At 37.8% G+C, this 18,723-nt stretch overlaps 1 protein-coding gene across 11 annotated transcripts in view; it reads left to right on the top strand.

The window, feature by feature from the left end:
- The window catches only part of UMAD1 (UBAP1-MVB12-associated (UMA) domain containing 1), a 311,931-nt gene that overhangs the window by 210,208 nt on the left and 83,000 nt on the right, over positions 1 to 18,723 (top strand). For 2 of the 11 annotated variants that reach the window (XM_074035451.1, XM_074035455.1), the window contains one exon: positions 12,176 to 12,785. The exons of the other annotated variants lie outside the window; for them this stretch is intronic. In XM_074035451.1, the coding sequence (XP_073891552.1) occupies positions 12,176 to 12,256 (81 nt within the window). In that variant the 3' untranslated portion in view covers positions 12,257 to 12,785. Of the gene's footprint in view, positions 1 to 12,175; positions 12,786 to 18,723 lie in introns of those variants that run through there. 11 annotated transcript variants of the gene reach the window in all.

Raw genomic sequence — 18,723 nt, 5'->3', positions numbered from 1 at the left:
ACTATCACGAGAACAGCATGGGGAAAACCACCCCAATGATTCAATTACCTCCCACCAGGTCTCTCCCACAACATGTGGGGATTATGGCGATTAAAATTCAAGATGAGATTTGGATGGGGACACTGCCAAACTGTGTCATTGGGTGTTTTTTTTTTTTTCTTCTTCTTTTTATGAAAGGGTATTGGATTTTTTTCATGTTTTTTTCCTAAGCCTATTGAGTTGACCATATGAGATGGTCATGTGGTTTTAATTTTTTATTCTATTGATGTGATATATTACATTAATTGAGTTTCCCTAAACTCAAGTAAACCATACTAGGGGACAATACAAAGCTCATGCTACAGAAAAGCATATACTTTACATATATTGACCATACAGGTGTCTTTTCAAAAACAAATTAACTTTTGGATATAAAAACTAAAACTGAAGGAGTAGCATCAGTTGGGCACATTCTTGTGCAAGTGAGAATAGTTTTTATGTTTCCTTCTCACTGATTGTCTACTCAGAATTTTAAAAACTTTTCAACTGGTGATTTGCTTTTCTTTTTATAGTTCATGATCCCAGATATTTTCAATACTTTTTCAAGCAACCACCATAAAAATTCTATTTTGGACTATATCACATTAATCAGTTTCTGTTTAGGTTTTAGTTCAAAGCAATTAAATAAATAGGAAGTAAAATATATATATGGGTCTTTTAAAAAATCAACTGTAGTCTTTGAGCATGAAAGCACCACTTTTTTTTTGTACTACTTTGGGCATAAATACTGATGATGTACTTCCCCTTTTTTTCCACATTTAAGGGTCCACCCAGGAGTTTACAACTATATTGAGTCCCGGAAATGTTCTCATTCTCTTTTCTAGCCTCTGATATAATCTCTTAGCATAATTGGTTCAGGAATCATGTTAAGTGGGCCCAGATCATGTGTTTCAGCCTGTTAAAGGCAAGGTATATTTTCATTTCCTGAGAACAGATTGCAGCCCAGGTCCCAGCCATCTGGCACCTTCTTGCCATTGCTTGCCAAGTGCTATGGGCTAGAGAATGTGGGCAGTTGAATGCAGTCAGTCCCTGTTACTGGACAATTGGCCACAGAGGGCTTGTCTCAGGAAGAGTCGTACTCATGAACAAAGGACAGTGTGTTATGACTTTAGGTTCTTAAATTTAACTGGAATACATTTGGTTAAGGTAAACAGTTATTTTTAAAATGTATTATTCAGGGATCATAACAGTGCTTTTAGGGATTAAAATAGTCCAAACAGCCTGTAATTTCAGGGTTTCTAAAATCCACATAGAATTAGCATATCGAGCTGGATATAAAAATGACACATAATACAACAGCCAATGTTTTTCCCCCTCCAAGAAAATGGTATCGTCCATATTCCATCTGCTTTGTTTGTTTGTTTTGGGAGAAAACATAAGTATGATTATTAGAAAAGAATCTATAACCCTTTCTGAAAGAGAAGATAATCTTTGGTCTCTAGAAACAATAGCTTTGCATTTTAAAAGTGATGAAGTGAAATGTCCTTACACTCTGTTGGATTTGGGAAGCAGCATGAAATAGTGGTTAAGCTTATGACCCCAGAGTTACACTGTGTAACTTCTCTGTACTTCAGTATTCCCCATTTAAGTGGAGATTAAAATAGTACCTACCTCATAAAGGAAAAATTAAATTAGACTCAGGTAGAGAGCCTAAAACAGTGAGTGGCAAGTAAGTGCTCATTCAGTGTGAACTGATAACTGAGGTAGTAGAAATAGGCACACTATCGGAAGCTTAAGACTGACTCAGCATAAAGTTAATGAAACTAAAATTGGTAACAGCTAATACAATTTATTTATTAGTATGTATCAGGGCTCATATTTTAAACCACTTTATTTTTACCCTCAGGAGTGAACCATAAATTATTTAGTTTCTTCAGAGAATTCTTACTATTAACTCACCTGCAAAGAGGGCAGAGGAGGGAAAAACAGAAGCTCTGTTGGGCTGTAAGCATAGTTTCTATACACTTAAAAACACTTTGGGAAATTATAGATGTTCACTTTTAGATCACTTTGGCAGTTGAAACCATAGCAATGATTTAGAAGGCTAAAGGAAAATCTGGTACTGGGTTTTGAAAGTTGACTACCTAGAAACTTTGGTGAAATACATAATCATCTGGGTGCTAGAGAACTGTGTGATGTTGCTTCTTCCTCTCAGTCATTCCAAGCTTTTCTCTTCCCTAGTTTGGTCATCAGAAAAGCCAGCCTGACCCATGGAAAAGTCACATGGTGGCCAGGAAGGAAGTATGTGAGGTTCTTCCCTATCGCATCCGATTTTCCATTTCTGACAGTTAGCAGACGGATTATGCTCACACTTTCACTTCTTGTAACCAGTCATTTCCACCTCTAGCTAATTGCTTTCTTTCATACATGTACATCTTTCTTAATACCCTTCTCTCTCCAGATTTTGCCACTAATGTCAGGAAAATTTTACTTTATCACCTTGCTCTTTATGGGAATAAAACAAAAAATTATAAAGAACACAACTCATATATTTCCTAGAGATATTTCTTTTTTTTTTTTTTTTTTTTGAGACAGAGTCTCGCTCTGCCGCCCAGGCTAGAGTGCAGTGGCGTGATCTTGGCTCACTGCAAGCTCCGCCTCCTGGGTTCACGCCATTCTCCTGCCTCAGCCTCCCGAGTAGCTGGGACTACAGGCGCCCGCCACCTCGCCCGGCTAGTTTTTTTGTATTTTTTAGTAGAGACGGGGTTTCACCGTGTCAGCCAGGATGGTCTCGATCTCCTGACCTCGTGATCTGCCCGTCTCGGCCTCCCAAAGTGCTGGGATTACAGGCTTGAGCCACCGCGCCCGGCCTCCTAGAGATATTTCTAATGAAAATGCCTCCCAGCACACTGAGGCCAGCAATCTTGAAAGTGTTCCTAAGTTCCTTTGCCAGAGTTCAGCTCCTCCAAACTAAATTGCCTTTTCAAGCACTAGCATTCAGGATAAATTTTAATTTGATCTAATTTATTGTTTTCCTGATTTCAAGGCATATTATAATAATTTTTCTACATCTGTGTATTACAAGTATATAGGATTGTCTGTCTTGTGAACTCAGTAGCCTAAGAAAATACATTCTGACTTCTTAATAATTATAAAGATTATTTTTAGGCCATGCTTATGAGAAGATTGGCACTCACCTGTATTTTTCTTATTTGACTCCTAAGTGTTTATGTTTCTTACCATAATCAAGAGCAATGTGAAGTTAGGTGTTCTTCCATTATATGAGTCCTTCAAATAACCTTTGGAATATCTTTCTGAATTACGAGTATCTTCTCAGTAATTGCTTTCTTTCTATTGTTAGAAATTTATGTTGATTTAAGTACTATTTCCTTAAGAATTTTTACTATTGCAGATTTGTGGTCTAAGTCTACTTGGAAGCGTGGCATTTGAGAGCTAGATCATCTGGTTCAATTATCTCATGTTTCAGAGGTGTAAATTGAAACCCAGAAAGGTTAAATGATTCGCTTAAGGTCACACAGTTTAGGTAGAGGCAGGGGTCATTGAGACTTGAGTCTAGTGCTCTCTCTGCTAACTCTTGCAGATTAATTTTCAACTTGATGTACAAGTAACAGCATATATTCTGATAATTACCTTCTTTTCACCAAAAATCTAGGAATCCTGGAAAAAGATGACCTTAAGAATTGATTATACATTAATCAACTTTTCTGTTGTTGATCTGAAAGCATTTTTTCACTAGACTGTATTTTCCTTTAAGAAATTCCAGGTTGCTTATGTAAAGTTTGTTACTTTGTTGAAGCATTATAATTTTTGAAATTTATTAAGCTATGTGAACTCTAAATTTTCCACTCATGATTTTTAGACACCATTGTGGCTTCTCATTTTTAATCACTTCTTAGTATTATTTACTCTGTTTTATTGGGTCGACTTTCTCCAAGAGTGTGTGAGGACATCTTGTACCCTTATAATAACCACAGAAAAGAATTGTAGTGTAGAGTTCCAGTGTGTGTGAAAGGTCTTAGGGATTATGGAGCTGTTTCAAACAAGATTGAAATAGTCTCAATGATATTCAGATTTTAATTTATAAAATATTAAGTTGACAAGAATTACTTTAATTATGACTTTTAAAGACAAGCAAAGAGAGTATTATAAAAATGTACAAATTTATTTTACCTAAATAAATTTATAATTCAAAATAAGCAGGAACCACAGTTTGTGTTTCTCTCACTTCGGGCCCTTGCTAATTGTCATCCATCTACTTAAATATTCTGTATTCCTATAGTCATCAAATCCTAATGAATCTGTTAGACTTGTTTCTCAACTTTTCCACCTTTTACTTAAAAATATTGTCCTGGCCGGGTGCAGTGGCTTACACCTATAATCCCAGCACTTTGGGAGGCTGAGGCGGGTGGATCACGAGGTCAGGAGATCAAGACCATCCTGGCTAACACACTGAAACACCGTCTCTCCTAAAAAACACAAAAAAATTAGCCAGGCATGGTGACGGGTGCCTGTAGTCCCAGCTACTTGGAGGCTGAGGCAGGAGAATGGCGTGAAACTGGGAGGCAGAGCTTGCTGTGAGCCAAAATCTCGCCACTGCACTCCAGCCTGGGGCGACAAAGCAAGACTCCGTCTCAAAAAAAAAATTGTCCTACATTAGACAAAAGATGGAAACAACCAAATGTCCATTAATAGATGAATGAATAAATAAAATGTGGCATATACATACAATGAAATCTTATTCAGCCTTAAAAAGGAATGAAATTCTGATATATGCTATAACATATGTTGACCTCAAAAACATTTTATTAAGTAAAATGACCAGACACAAAAGGATATACATTGTATGATTCCATTTATATAAAGTGCCTATAATAGGCAAATTGATAGAGACAAAAAGTGTTTACAAAAAGTTTACCCAGAGCTTGGGGAGAGGAGGGATGGGGGGTTGTTTCATGGGTATAGAGTTTCTGTTTAGGATGATGAAAAAGTTCTGCAGAGGGATAGTAGTGATGGTTGCACAACATTGTGAATTTACTTATGCCACTGACTTATACACTTAAAAATGGTTAAGATGGTAAATTTTATTTTTGTATATTTTACCACAATAACAAACTACTGTCCTGAGTTAGCCATGGAATGAAATAATAACACACTCTTTTGGGCTATGTGTGTGCACCAAGAAGGGACTCAGCCTCCTGCCATTCTGAATGGCCACTTCATCTTCATACTGGGGCGAAGAAAACACAGCTGTATTTACTTTTCCAACCCCATCTTCTATTTTGAAATATAACCTTTTGCAAGTGAGAGCCAAGGTCAAGTGACACAGCTTTCTGCTCACCTCTTCAGTTTGCCAAACATTGTTTTTCTAGTGGAATTCTGGGTTAGGTGCAACAAGTGTGAGTTACACTATCACTCATACGCCCAGTGGAATTTAATTAGCCTACCCTCATAATTTCTGTATTCGATTTGGTATGACACATTTCCTTTTACTTTCATCTGTGTATGAAAACACACAGTTGTGTATTCACCAACTATAGTGTTTCCAAGTATGTGGATTACTCTGTATATCAAATTCAAATTACACAGAAAATAAGGCTTTTCTTCTCCAATATGTTCCCATTTCTTGAAGAATTACTTACTTTTTGAGATTAGAGAGATGTTTATACATAGGGTGAACATGAGCAATTCTAAGTACATACCAAGTATTATATATTTATGTTTTTGTATAATAATAGTAGAAACAGTGGCAAAGCATAAATTTTTCAGCATATATTAAGAGCAACAGAACAGATTAGTTTTTTGTGCTCAGACAATAGCCTTAACATGAAATAACTATATTCATTGTTGTTTGTCATAACATTTAATTGTTTGTTCTTAAAAGTATATATCATACTTAGGTTATGAGAACGGCAAATGTTCATTCTATCAAAGCACACACCAAAAAACCCAACATGTAGCTGTTACTTAATATTTTTAGATTTACTTTCTTTTTGTATTTCTGACTGTATCTTATGACATTTATTTGCATTCAGTCAATATCATATAAGTGATGTCAATTTATTTAATTATATAAAAACAAATTAGTATATTTATATTTTCTTACCAGGTTTAAAAATGGAAACTATTCCATTTTCTTTCTTATTGTATATGTAGATGAGTGAAGTACTTTATTGTTTCACTGAAATGAGTATTATTCATTTCAGTGTAATTAATATTCAGTATGCTGAGGAGATGGGCAAGATCATTTCTCATTGCTTTCCTTTTAAATTATCTGGAAAAAAATATGATCTTGTTGCATTACATTCTGAAAAAGTTGAATACATACTTACAATAAATAAGGTATATAAATGGGAAGTTAAGTATTAATAGAATCCAGTGTGACTAACAAGGGATATCAAGTTCTTCAGACCTGTGGGATACATAATAAGCTTGAAGAATTCGTGCACAGAAGCCTTAACTGTTTTTGCAACCTTGGTTGTGATTAGATGCTGTAGTTTTCTAAGCTACTACGTGTTGTAGCCAGCTTGGTATATTTAACCTAGTAATAAGATGCTTAGTTGAACTGTTAGTTTAAACTCGGTTTCTATAGTGGCACAGTCTTTATTTTTGAACCTTCACTTTCCAATCCAGATGACACTTGTCCATGAAGAAATTGCTAAACTTGAGACCTAAAAACAAAATAAAAAACAAAATAACTCCAGACCAGTAACATTTAAAATTATTTCCCTTGATGGTAGTCTTTACTGGAAGGCTTTAACCAATTCAGTTTGCTTAGACTCATAAAGAAAATTATGATAATGTCTAGGTAAACTTCAGTAGAACATTTTTTGTGAAATTATACTATAGTACATAAAATTGAAATATTACTGATTTAATGTAAAAAACAAAAAAAGAAATCAGCTTGGCCAAGTTGGATTATGTTGTTAGAGATTGCTTATGTAGGTTATATCGACATTGTTACGATCTGGACACAGGGGATACATACTTGTTTTATAGTCTATATGTGACTGCCATTGACTTGGAGTATGGGACAGGGAGCATTGGATATTAAGTCAGAAGACCCAAAGTGTAAGTCTCTGCCAGTTAGTGGTGGTGTGATGGTCACTAACCTCTGAGCCTCAGAAGATGAGAATGAAATAATAGCTTCCCTATCAAATTTAGTGAGTTGTGACTTTCAAATTCAATACATGTGAAACTACTTTGAAAACCGTATAAAGCACCATACAAATGTTATTTGTTATTTCTCCAAGTTTCTGATGAGAACTTTTCTGATCTCTTAGATCTAACTGAATTATGAAACTTTGATAAAATTGTACCAATATGTTGTTTCGTATAGTACTATAGGGCATGCAAGGTTTTTAAACCCTTAGTTTGTTATATTTTAAATTTATAGATCATTTAACATTTGCTTTACTTTGGTTTTTGTTTTGTGTTTTGCTTTGTTTTGGTGTGGTTAATATGCCTTTTTTTATCTAAATGGAGTTGCTTTGAGCAGTAGAAGTTGGTGGGGGTCTTAAGTCCTAATAAAGGGCACTCTTGTTCCTTCTTATATCCAGAGCCAATGGAGAAATAAGACCAAAGAGCCACCAGACAGAGAAACAAGATACATACAGCTGTGGGTGGATAGTGTAATAGCTAAGATGGACTTGTGCACTCCTACTGTTCCGTGTCTACATCTGTGGGGAAGTTTAAGGCACCACAGCAGACTCTCCCTTTGGTCACTTTTTTCCGCAGTCCAAGTAGAGAGATAAGGAGAAAGAGACTCTCCCTGGGCCTTAGGATATTGGGGTTTAGCATAGCCCACCTAGAAATATAGACTTGTGTCTGTCATCCACTGTGATAATAAGAAATATGTATTTGGTTTTTGTCTCTAGTTCCTGACACTGAGCTTCTAGAACCCTTTGAATTTCCTGAGTGATAGGGGTAAGAGGAGCATCTTTTGTTATCCATAGCAGGTTCCTTTCAATCATGCCCAAATTTATACAGTAAACCCTCCATTGACATTCTTGATAGGTTCTTGGAAGCTACAACTTGACATATAACAAAATGACATATAACAAAACCAGTTTTACCACAGATTAATTGATAGAAATAAGAGTTAAGTTGCTATGGTATATTTGTGATCACAAAAAAATCACCAAACTTCTAAATAAAGATCAAACCACTTCTAATAGTAAACATTGAAATAAATGTGAGCTCTACATTTAAGAAATAGTAATAAAGACAAGTAAGAACATTACTCACCCAGTTATTTGAGTTTGGAGTTGCCGGAGCATATCCCAGCAGCTCAGGGTGTGAGGGGGTACCCAGAGCTGAACAGGGCACCATCCCATCACAGGGCACACTCATACACACCCACACTCAAGCAGATGGGGACAACGCAGACACGCCAGTTCTCCTAACATGCACAGCTTTGCGATGTGCGAGGAAGCCAGCGTACCTGAAGAAAACCCACCTAGACATGAAGAGAACATGAAAACTCCACACACATAGTAGCCCTTTGAATAATTGATTTTTTTCTCATCCATGTTGTAACATTGAACAAAACAATGTTATCTGAGGACATACTGTACTAATGAGATGGCTCTTGGTGGTTTCTAGATAGCATCAGAATGAAGAACCATTTGCAAGAGGAACAAACCATGTAATTAGAGGGTTGGAACCGTCAGACCCACTCCTTAACTTGTGGGAAGGAAGAAGAGCTAGAGACTGAGTTAATCACCAGTGGCCAATGATTTTTATGCCTATGTAATAAAACCTCCTTAAGAACCCCTAAATAGTAGGTTCCAAGAGTTTCTGGATTGGTGAACACATTGAGGTTCTAGAAGGGCGAGGTCCCTGGAAAGGGTGTGGGAGCCCCATACTCCTTCTCCTCATCTTGCCCTATGCATCTCTTCTGTTTGTTCATGAGGGTATCCTCTGTAATAAACCAATAATGTGAAGAAAATTGTTTTTCTGGGTTTTGTAAGCTGCTCTAGCAAATTATCAACCTGGAGGAGGCAGTTGTGGGAATCCCTGACTTTATAGCTCATCAGTCAAAAGTACTTGTGACATGAGTTTGTGATTGACATCTGAAATGAGCGCAGCCTTGTGAGACTGAGCCCTGAACCTGTGGGATTTGGGTTACCTCCAGGAAGTTAGCGTTGGAATTGAATTGAATTGTAGAACACTCAGTTGTTATTCAGAGAGTTGGAGAATTGGTTGGTATGAAGAAAAAGCCCACACATTTAGTGTCATAAGTGTTGTGACTAAACAATATAGATCCAACTAGGTAACTCAGCCTACCTCCTTGGGGAGGAATAAGGGGTGGAGCAGAAGGCCAGAGTTCTTTACAGAAAAAAATCTCTGTTTATGGAAACCAGAGAAGTAGATATGAGGCTTTTCCCTCTAACAGAGGTGAACAGCAGTTAAATAAATGGAATTCACCTGCCTATCCCCTTGCCTATCCTTCTTTGCAGCTCTCATCTCTGAGGCTCTCCTTCCTTTTCAGTGCCTACCTAGTCCTGCCACCCTGCTGCTGTTCCTGTCCGCTATCCCCAAGCATAGGCTACATCGCAGCCCCTCCAGACTATACCATGTAGCTGGAGAGAAACACTGGTTCCTGGGAGAGAAGAACTGTGTAAGGCAGGCTGGTTAAGGGGACTTTGGAGTAGATGAGGCTAGCTCAGTGAGAAGACGGGTCTGTAGGAAAAATCTTTCCCCAACGGTTTCATCTACATTGTAGCAGGACCCCATTAAACTTCCTTTAGGAGATATGTTTGTGAAACTGTTCATTTGGCAAGTCAAGGAACAGTCTGTCTCATGCTTGAGGAAATGGATGTAGCTGGAGTCGCAAACCAGTTTATCTCTGCATTTAATACCATCCATAGTTTATCACGTTGGTGATAACGGGCAAAATGGGTTTGGTAAAATCTTAGAAGAACAAAGAAACAAATGAAGGAATTGAGGCTCAACATCCTAATTCCTAGCTTATTCAGAAGAAATTTGAATATAAAATTTATGAAGAAAGTTAGATTTTTCAGTCATTCAGTGAATATGTATTGATTATCTGTTATGAGCTCCACATTGTACTGGCTGGGAAGGAAATGGAAATGAAAGCTATAGCCCCTGGCTTTGGACAGCCCATAGGTTTGTGGGGGTGACAGGGAATTCTAGTCGAGTATGATGTGTGCTTTGAGAGAAGTATGCACAGGCTGTTATGGGAACACAGGAATGGTTACTTGGCCCAGGTTTGGGGAGTTCGTGGGGGAAGTCTTTCTAAAAAAGGCTTGTGTGCACCTGGAAGGGCAAATTGAAATAGGCAAGATGAAGGGAGTAGAAGAGAGGATGTCTTAACTTAGATTAAAGTAATTAAATGAGCCAAGGCTCAGAACTAAACAGAAAGTGTGTGTAAATACACATGCATGAATCTACATACATACCTACTTTTGGGGGGAGAGGAAAGCAGTAGGCACCGTGAGAAGGTCTAGATAACAGCAGATAGCTTGGTATGGATGCAGAGTTTAGGAATAACAGTACAAGAAATTGGAGGGGTAAGCAAGGCCAGGTCATGCTTGTGTGTCATGATACGGAGTTTGGTCTTTTTTCAAAGGCATTGAGGAATGTTAAGCAAGGAAGAGAATGTGTTTTACATGCTACAAGTGATAGGGAGAATGTAGTGTAGGGTAGTAAGGCTGTGTACATGGGAAACTCTTGCAGCATTCATGGAAGAAGATCTTAGTATCCTGAATGAAGAGAATGACATGAACCTGAAGAGAAATGGATGAATTGGGGGAGATATTAAAAGCAGAAAAGTCAATAGGACTCAGTGATTTATTGCATGGAGGAAGTGAGAGGGAGGGAAACTTCAAAGATAACGCAGGTTTCTGTGTTGGGCAACTATGTAGGTTCTCTTCACTGATACAGAAAATATTGGAAGATTGGAAGAGCATTAAGTTTGAGGTAAGGTTAAGGTCAGGAAGGGACTAAGCTAAGAGCCAGGTTTAAAACATGTTGAGTGTAAGATGTCCTGTGGAATATCCAAAAGGAAATGTGTAATAGGAGTTGAACATATGGATCAGGAACTCTAGAGAGAAATCCGAGTTTGAGACTAGTATATGTGCATGTGTGTGCATGTGTGTGCACACACATGCACATAAATCTACATACATACTACTTTTGGAGGGGTGGAAGAGTGGAGCAGTAGGCATGATCCATATCAGATAAGCTCATCCAAAGAAGTGTGTTGAGATTAGGAAGAGTAAAAGAACAGAAATGAAACCCTAAAGAACACCATCTCTTGAGAAATAGACAAAAAGAATAACCAGCTAGACATGTAGAAAACAAAACTAACAAGTGTACCGAAGCCAAGAAATAAAAATTCAGAGAGAGTCAATAGCAGTAAGTGCTACAAAGTGGTCGTTTCAGATTAGCACTTCCAAACATTTTCTGAATTTAGCGAGAGAGTGATTATTAGTAACCTTTGTGAAAGCACACTCAGTAGAGGGGCCCAGGCAGGAGGCAGGTTGCCGTGGGGGAGGGAGGAATGGCAGACAGTGTGTGCCAACAATGGTCTCAGCCTGGCTGTGAAAAAAGCATGGAAAGATAGTATGGGAGTTAGGTAGGTGATATTCCAGTAGGTAACATAGAGTTGAGTCGAATTTTAAAAAATAGTTAATTGCTTCTAGGAAAGATTAGCAATTAAGAGACACCTCCTAATTGATGAAGCCATGTCCTTGAAGAGTTTGCCTTGGGTAGATCTGCAGCCCTGGAAGCTCTGGGAAAGAGGTTGGGTACAAATGCAGATACATTTTTTTTGGGTGGGGCAGATAGAGGAGATCCTCACTTGGTGATTCCTGTTTTATCTGTGAAATAGGAGGCTGACCCACCTGCCAACAGGAAGGAGGAAGGTAGTGATATAGAACTAGAGGCAAGAGGAGAAAGGTGAAATGTGTGCTGTGAATCATGACGGGGGAAGGCCTACCGGGAAAATATGAGCTGCCTGGACAGCTTACGGGCTAGAGTTTATGAATTTCTGTAAACCAACTTTAATACAGTTTTTAAAAAATCACCGAAACAGCCTTTTGTATTTTCAAAACCAGTATTAAATAGGATCCTGCATTTAAGGCACTATTTCTTGCCTGGTTCCTTTCCTGAAATGCTTCTGTTTCCTCTTTCCACCGCACCCCAACTCTAGTTGGCTAGTACAGAAGATTTTTCCAGCTTCAGACAAACCACTTTTCCAAGAATACATGGAACAGATTACAGAAGCAAGTAACAGCCTGCTTACTTCCCCTTCTGCACTTGTATATACATTCGGCTGGAGTTCTGAAAAGAGGAAGTCGGGAGAACATTTTTTTTTCTTTTTAAAAGAAAGATTGGAGAACAAGGGAGCACAAGCAGGTGGAAATATTGAAGGAAAGAGTAAGAAGAGAAAATGGAACAAATACTGAAAAAAACAAAACAAAACAAACAAAAAACATGAGCCAGAAGCTAAACCGAAATGATGTCAGAGACTAGGAAAGGAGCAGAGAAAATATCTGCCTTCTAACCTAGCCTCTTAGTTTGCTACTGAAATACAGCATTCTTGAACTGAAGCCCTCACTTCTAGGGGAAACTAACACCCAGGCCACATGGAGATAGAAATCTTCTGTGAATTCAGCTTCTCCCACCTAATTTCTGTATCAGTGACAACATGTCCTGGGTTTTTATTTATTTCTTTGACCTAACCCTTCAATTTTAATATCAAGTCTGAGTTCCTAGAGTATCTGAGAAAGAAGGGGACCAGATCCAGTGCCATTCAAAAACATTTAATGAGCACTTTGTATGTATAGGTGCTGTTCTGGGTACTGAGAACTTGGAGGAAAATAGGAAATAATCTTTGCCATTGCAATGTGATTTCTCCCAAGTGAAAGGAGACTATTGCTTAGGAATTACAGAGGTGCAAGACACCAACTCTCAGGCTTTTAATAGCTACACAGACATTTATTAGTGAGCAGCTTCTTAGAAAAAATAAAAAGCTTGAGTACTGCCTTAACTGTGCCATAGCTTATATCACCTTCTCCTAACCTCTGTCCCCTGATGCTTCTAACTCAGATTTGCCCCTCCACCTCACCCCACAGTCAAGAAGCTGATGTAATGCAAGCAGATACCAGCTGAAGCCAGAATAGAATGGATAGTTATCTGGGGAGATAAAGTGACAGTGTTACTTGTTCAGGCTATTGTTCAAAGAAGCATGTCTTTTATTTATAGACATTAGAATTTAAAGGCATAGACAGCCAGAGCTTGATATTACTTCTTTTTTCTGTAACTTGTTTTCTAGAAATATGCTTGATATAGCTACCTTCTTTGCATGTAAATTGAATGTGTTAGAAGAGTGTTTTATACCTGGGTTCACGTTCTTTTAATAGATTCTATTGCTGTTTTAGTTAAGGCTGGTTTCTAAATTTTAATGCATCAATATTTTGCTTTTATAGCATACTGTATTATCTCTACTTATCTGAGGCATAGGTTGCAGAAAAAAGCAGGAGGTTTTAAAAGAAGCCAAATATAGATGGCTTTCATATTAATAAAATATTCATAATTTAGTTGGATATAGCTAAGTAGATGAGGTCTCCAATTGTTAGTGTGTCTGCAAAGTTGGCGCCTCCTAATAGACTTCATGGTGGTTACTGGAATTTTGTGCCAGGAAAAAGTTGTCTGTTCTTAAACCTGAATTTCCTTGCTTTCAAACACCCAAGAGCGAGGTTCACAAGGATGCCACTAACCTTCTGTTGCTCTGGGGAAGTGACTTCATTTTTCCAACCCTTTGCTGAAAAGTGTTATATGCCTTGTATTCTTGGAGTGTGTTTTTTCCTAAGCTCTGAGGAGATTTTTAAGATTGAACCTCATGAATTTTTACACCCCTCTGCAAGAAAGGGAGGAAGAGTGGCTGTAAACCTCTTTGAATTATTTGAAATAAAGATAGTAGAATGTAAGGAATGAAAATAAATTGTGCCAGGGAATTTTTTAACAGGTTAACTGATGAACAAGAAATAGTTTTTATACAAACATATGAAAACAGCTAATAACAGTAAGCTTTATTTGTTGTAATGATATAAATAAGAATATTAATTTTCTTTGTAAGATTTAAAAAACTGACATGGTATGCTTATATTTAAACTAAGTAAGGGCAACCACTCATTTGAAAAAGAAGTATTAAAGCTAGGTTTATGAAGAAACTATACTCAGAAACATTATGATAGCAGCATTTCTGTGAACAGGATTCATCACAAAAATAACAACTATGCTTTATGAACTTAGTGTTTGAATTAATTTTCTAAAATTTGGCTATTAACCAAAAGGTTAATTGAGTCTTTTCTTCTTGCTCTATTGTGGTTAACATACTAATTCTTCCCATTAAAGACCCATTTTATTATGCAAATGAAAAAAATCACAAGACTTTGTGTCTAAGTGAGAGCTGCTTTTTTGCAGGGGAACTCATGCACCTGTTTAAACCCCCAGCCCCCACCACTGCTTCCATTGGCTGCCAGACTTAGTGATCAGGTTTATAGGCTGTGGGGTCCTTGAATTTTGACTCACATTTTCTTTGTGACTTACTCTTGTTTTGGCTTATATTTCTCTCCTTCCAGCTCTCAGCATGCCAACAGCAGCTGCATCATGGCACTCACCCTGCTGCCAAGAGGGCAGGCAGCCTCCTTGGAGACTGTAATGCTGCACTATAGCCAACAGTTAAGAGATAGATACTGGAGTAATACTTACAGCACAGCTGAAATTCACATCATTCTAGGAGGCATTTGGTGGAACACTTTGCCCATCGTATTTTTTAACTAATTTTTAAAAACTTAATTATGAAAAATTTTCAAGGTTATCCTAAGGTGGAAAGAATACTGTAGTGCATTCCCACTTGCCTTCGTGTCTGTTTCAATAATTTTCAACTCACAGACAATTTTGTTTCACTGTCCATGGTGTTTTTCCCATGGTCTTATCCAAACTGCTGGTAGATTCATTTCCAGGGATAAATATATCTTAAATTAGAGTTGCTTTTCCATCCTTCTTCAGCCTGTCTGTAAGATCTGTCACCTTAATGATTTTCTCAGTCCTTTCTTCTTTAAGGTACAAAATATTAGCATTTTTTTTTCCTAAATTAAGCCAAGATACGCTACTTTAGTAACTGTTGTATTTTCTGATACTGTACCCTAAAATTTTTGAAGCACTGTTCATTCAGTCAATCATTCTATCCGAAGCATGTCTGAAATGTGCAGGATCTTGGAATATAGAGCTTTAATGGTCATTGGGTTTGATTATCAGTTTCACCACTAACAAACTGTGTAACCTGGGACAACTTCCTTACCCTCTCTGTGCCTCAGTTTCCTCTTTAATACAGGACTAATAGGAGCACACACCCTTACAAGGCTGTTGTAAGACTTAAATGAGCAAATACATTTAAACAGCTTAGATACAGCCTGACACAAAGTGTTCTGTATATGCTAGTTGCTGTCTTGTCATCATTGTCATCCCAGTTGTCTTCATCATCTTCATCTTTTGTCCCTCTTCACTCATTTTACATAATAGTGGACTGAGACTCAAATGGATAAAACAGCTCCCTTCAGGTCAGATGACAGTTTTATGAGGATAACTTGAATGAGAAACCATGTCCCAATTTTTTTACTGTACTAGATAGAGTTTGATACATTCTTGTCCTCAAGGAATTACATTCTCACAAATAATGATTTGCCAAAAAAAAAAAAAAGGATTAATAAAAACATGAACAAGGGAATATATATTGCTGCTGGAGAGTTAAGTCTTAGGAGCTGTGTGTTTCGAGAGGAGGAGAGAGACCCTCAGCTGCTGGGGCGCCCTTGCCACACTGAGTCTCCCACCACATCAAGAATCTCCCCTCCTCAGTTCCACACAGACCTCCAAAAGAGGAGGGGGCCTTCATGTCCCATCCATAAAGTCTGCTCTACTCAGCCATAAAAAAAAAAAAAAAAGAAGAAGTTGTGTGTTTAGAAAGCAAAATCCTACAGGTAACGTACAGGCATACCTCGAAGATATTTCGGGTTCAGTTCTACACCACTGCAATAAAGTGAAAATTGCATTAAAGCGAACCACATGAATTTTTTTGTTTCCTACTACATACAAAAGTTATGCTTACACTATACTGTCATCTATGAAGTGTACAATAGCAGTATATCTAAACAAATGTACATGTCTTAATTAAAAGTATACTGAGCTATCTCAGGGAAGTCTGAGGAGAGGCAGATAGAGGAATGGCCAACTAGTTGGTGGAACAATCAGAACACACACAACATGTATCAGTTAATTTTGTCATCTTACATGGGCATGGTTCGTGGCACTGCAAAACAAATACAATAATAGCATCAAAGATCACTGATCATGCCTTACCAAAGCAGATAGAATAATGAAATAATTTGAAATATTGTGGGAATGATAATAATGTGTCATAGACACACAAAGTGAGCGCATGCTGCTGGATAAATGACTCCAGTAGACTTACTTGATGCAGGGTTGCCACAAACCTTCAATTTGTAAAAAATGGAGTATCTATGAAGCACCATAAAGCAAAGCGCAATAAAAGAACGTATGCCTATACCTCCACTTTAGTGGAGAAGGTGGAATGTCAGGAATGCTTTTGTTTAAGAAAGGAGATGATTTGGTTGATGAAACTCTAGAACATTCCATACATAACAAAAAAAGAAAAGAAAGCTTGAGTGGGATGAGACCACCAGATCTAGGGAACATTTACACATGAGATTAAGAGAGAAAGCAAGAAATAAAAGGAGAGGGAAAGGTATTATTTGAACTACCAGTGAGTGTCAAAAGAGATGACTGGATTCTAAACTTCATCTAAACCCAAATGGGATCCAGCATTTCTAAAATGTTACTTATTTACTTACTTTAACGTGTGCCGAGCACTGTTCCGCTTACTTATAAATAAAACTTCATTTAATCCTTGCATTTAACAATCCTATGAAATAGTTAACTATTATCAATCTCATAATACAGCTAAAGAAACTGAGGCATGGAGAAGTTAAATAATTTGCCCAAGGCCATTTGCTTATTAATAAACAAGAGACCTAGGATTTATACCAACCAGCATGGTTCTGGAATCTGTGCTCCTAACCACTTTGTTCTCCTGCTCACAGGTGATCAAAACCCCGGTGCAGATGAAATCTTAAGGTTTTATGGTGCACCCAAATGTTGCTTCCCTTTCAGTTTTTCTGTATAGACCAGTGTATAGGGAAGCCCTTTAAAGAGAGTAGAATGGTGGTGTCATTACTCATACCTGCGCTCTTGGCTGACTCGAGGATAATTAGCATTGTGAGTCCCAGTTAGATTTCAGGAGACAGAATCTGCCCACTGCAGACATACATCTTTATAACAAGCTTTATCACAACAAGAGTATGATTACATTTGTTAGTTGCAGTCCTAAAACAGTACTCTGGTGTTATTTTCACATGAAATTATAAGATCACTCTTATAGGCATGTGCTTTTTAACTTTACTAATTCGAGGTCATTCACTAAAAAATATTTCTTGACGGCCCCTGTTTTAGGTATTGGAGATGCTTTGTGACGAGTTCCTTCTCTATAAATTCTCTATGGATTTTTCCTTTTTTGTGAGCTGCTTCTTATTAGCTTATAAATTGTCATTATTTCTCCCAACTTGGAAAGAAAAACAAAAATCAAAAGAAACTTTTCTTGACTACACATCCCTTTTTAACTACTGGCCCATATATGTTTCCCCATTTACATCATGACACCTAGAAAATACTGTCCATTCTAATTTTCTCTCCACTTTCTCCACCAGATCTCGTCCAGCTCCAGATTCAAATTATATCCCCCTGCCTACTAACAGCTCCACCTGATGTCTGCTGGGCACTGAAACTTCCAAAACTGAACTCTTGATCTTCCCAACCATTCCTGCTCCCTGGAACTCTTTCCCATCCCTTTAAAGGGTGATTCCATCTGTCTCATTGCTCAGGCCAAGAACTTTGGCTTTATCCTTAACTATGCTTTTGTTCTCATACCCCCACCATCCATTCCATCAGCAAATCGTATTCGTTTTACCCTTAAAGTCTATCCAAAATCTAACCATTTTATCTCACCTTTGCTATCCCTGCTCTAATTCACTTTGTAAGTAATCTCTCATTCCCAGCTATCTTCCCACTTCCTTCCCTGGCCACCCTACCTCTACTATCTGCTGTCAACCCAGCAACCAGGTTGATTCTTTTAAAACATTGGTCAGAATATATCACCTCTCCAACAACATGTTCTTCAAGACTTTTTTTCATGTAACATGAAACAATTTAGATGAATCTCATCCACATAATGTTGAGTAAAAGAAGCCAGAAGCAAGAGTTCATACCGTATGATTGCATTCATTTAAAATACAAAACTAGGCCGGGCACGGTGGCTCACATCTGTAATCCCAGCACTTTGGGAGGCTGAGGTGGGTGGATCACCTGAGGTCAAGAGTTCGAGACCAGCCTGGCCAACATGGTGAAACCCTGTCTGTACTAAAAATACAAAAATTAGCTGGACGTGGTGGTGGGCACCTGTAATCCCAGCTACTTGGAAGGCTGAGGTAGGAGAATCACTTGAACCCAGGAGGTGGAGGTTGCATTGAGCCGAGATTGTGCCATTGCACTCCAGCCTGGGTGACAAGAGCAAAACTCTGTCTCATAAAAATAAATACATTAATTAATTAAAATACAAAACCA

The sequence above is a fragment of the Macaca fascicularis genome, chromosome 3 (genome assembly GCF_037993035.2).
Source record: "Macaca fascicularis isolate 582-1 chromosome 3, T2T-MFA8v1.1".
In the NCBI taxonomy this organism is placed as follows: domain Eukaryota; kingdom Metazoa; phylum Chordata; class Mammalia; order Primates; family Cercopithecidae; genus Macaca; species Macaca fascicularis.
This window is presented reverse-complemented; position numbering and strand designations above follow the sequence as displayed.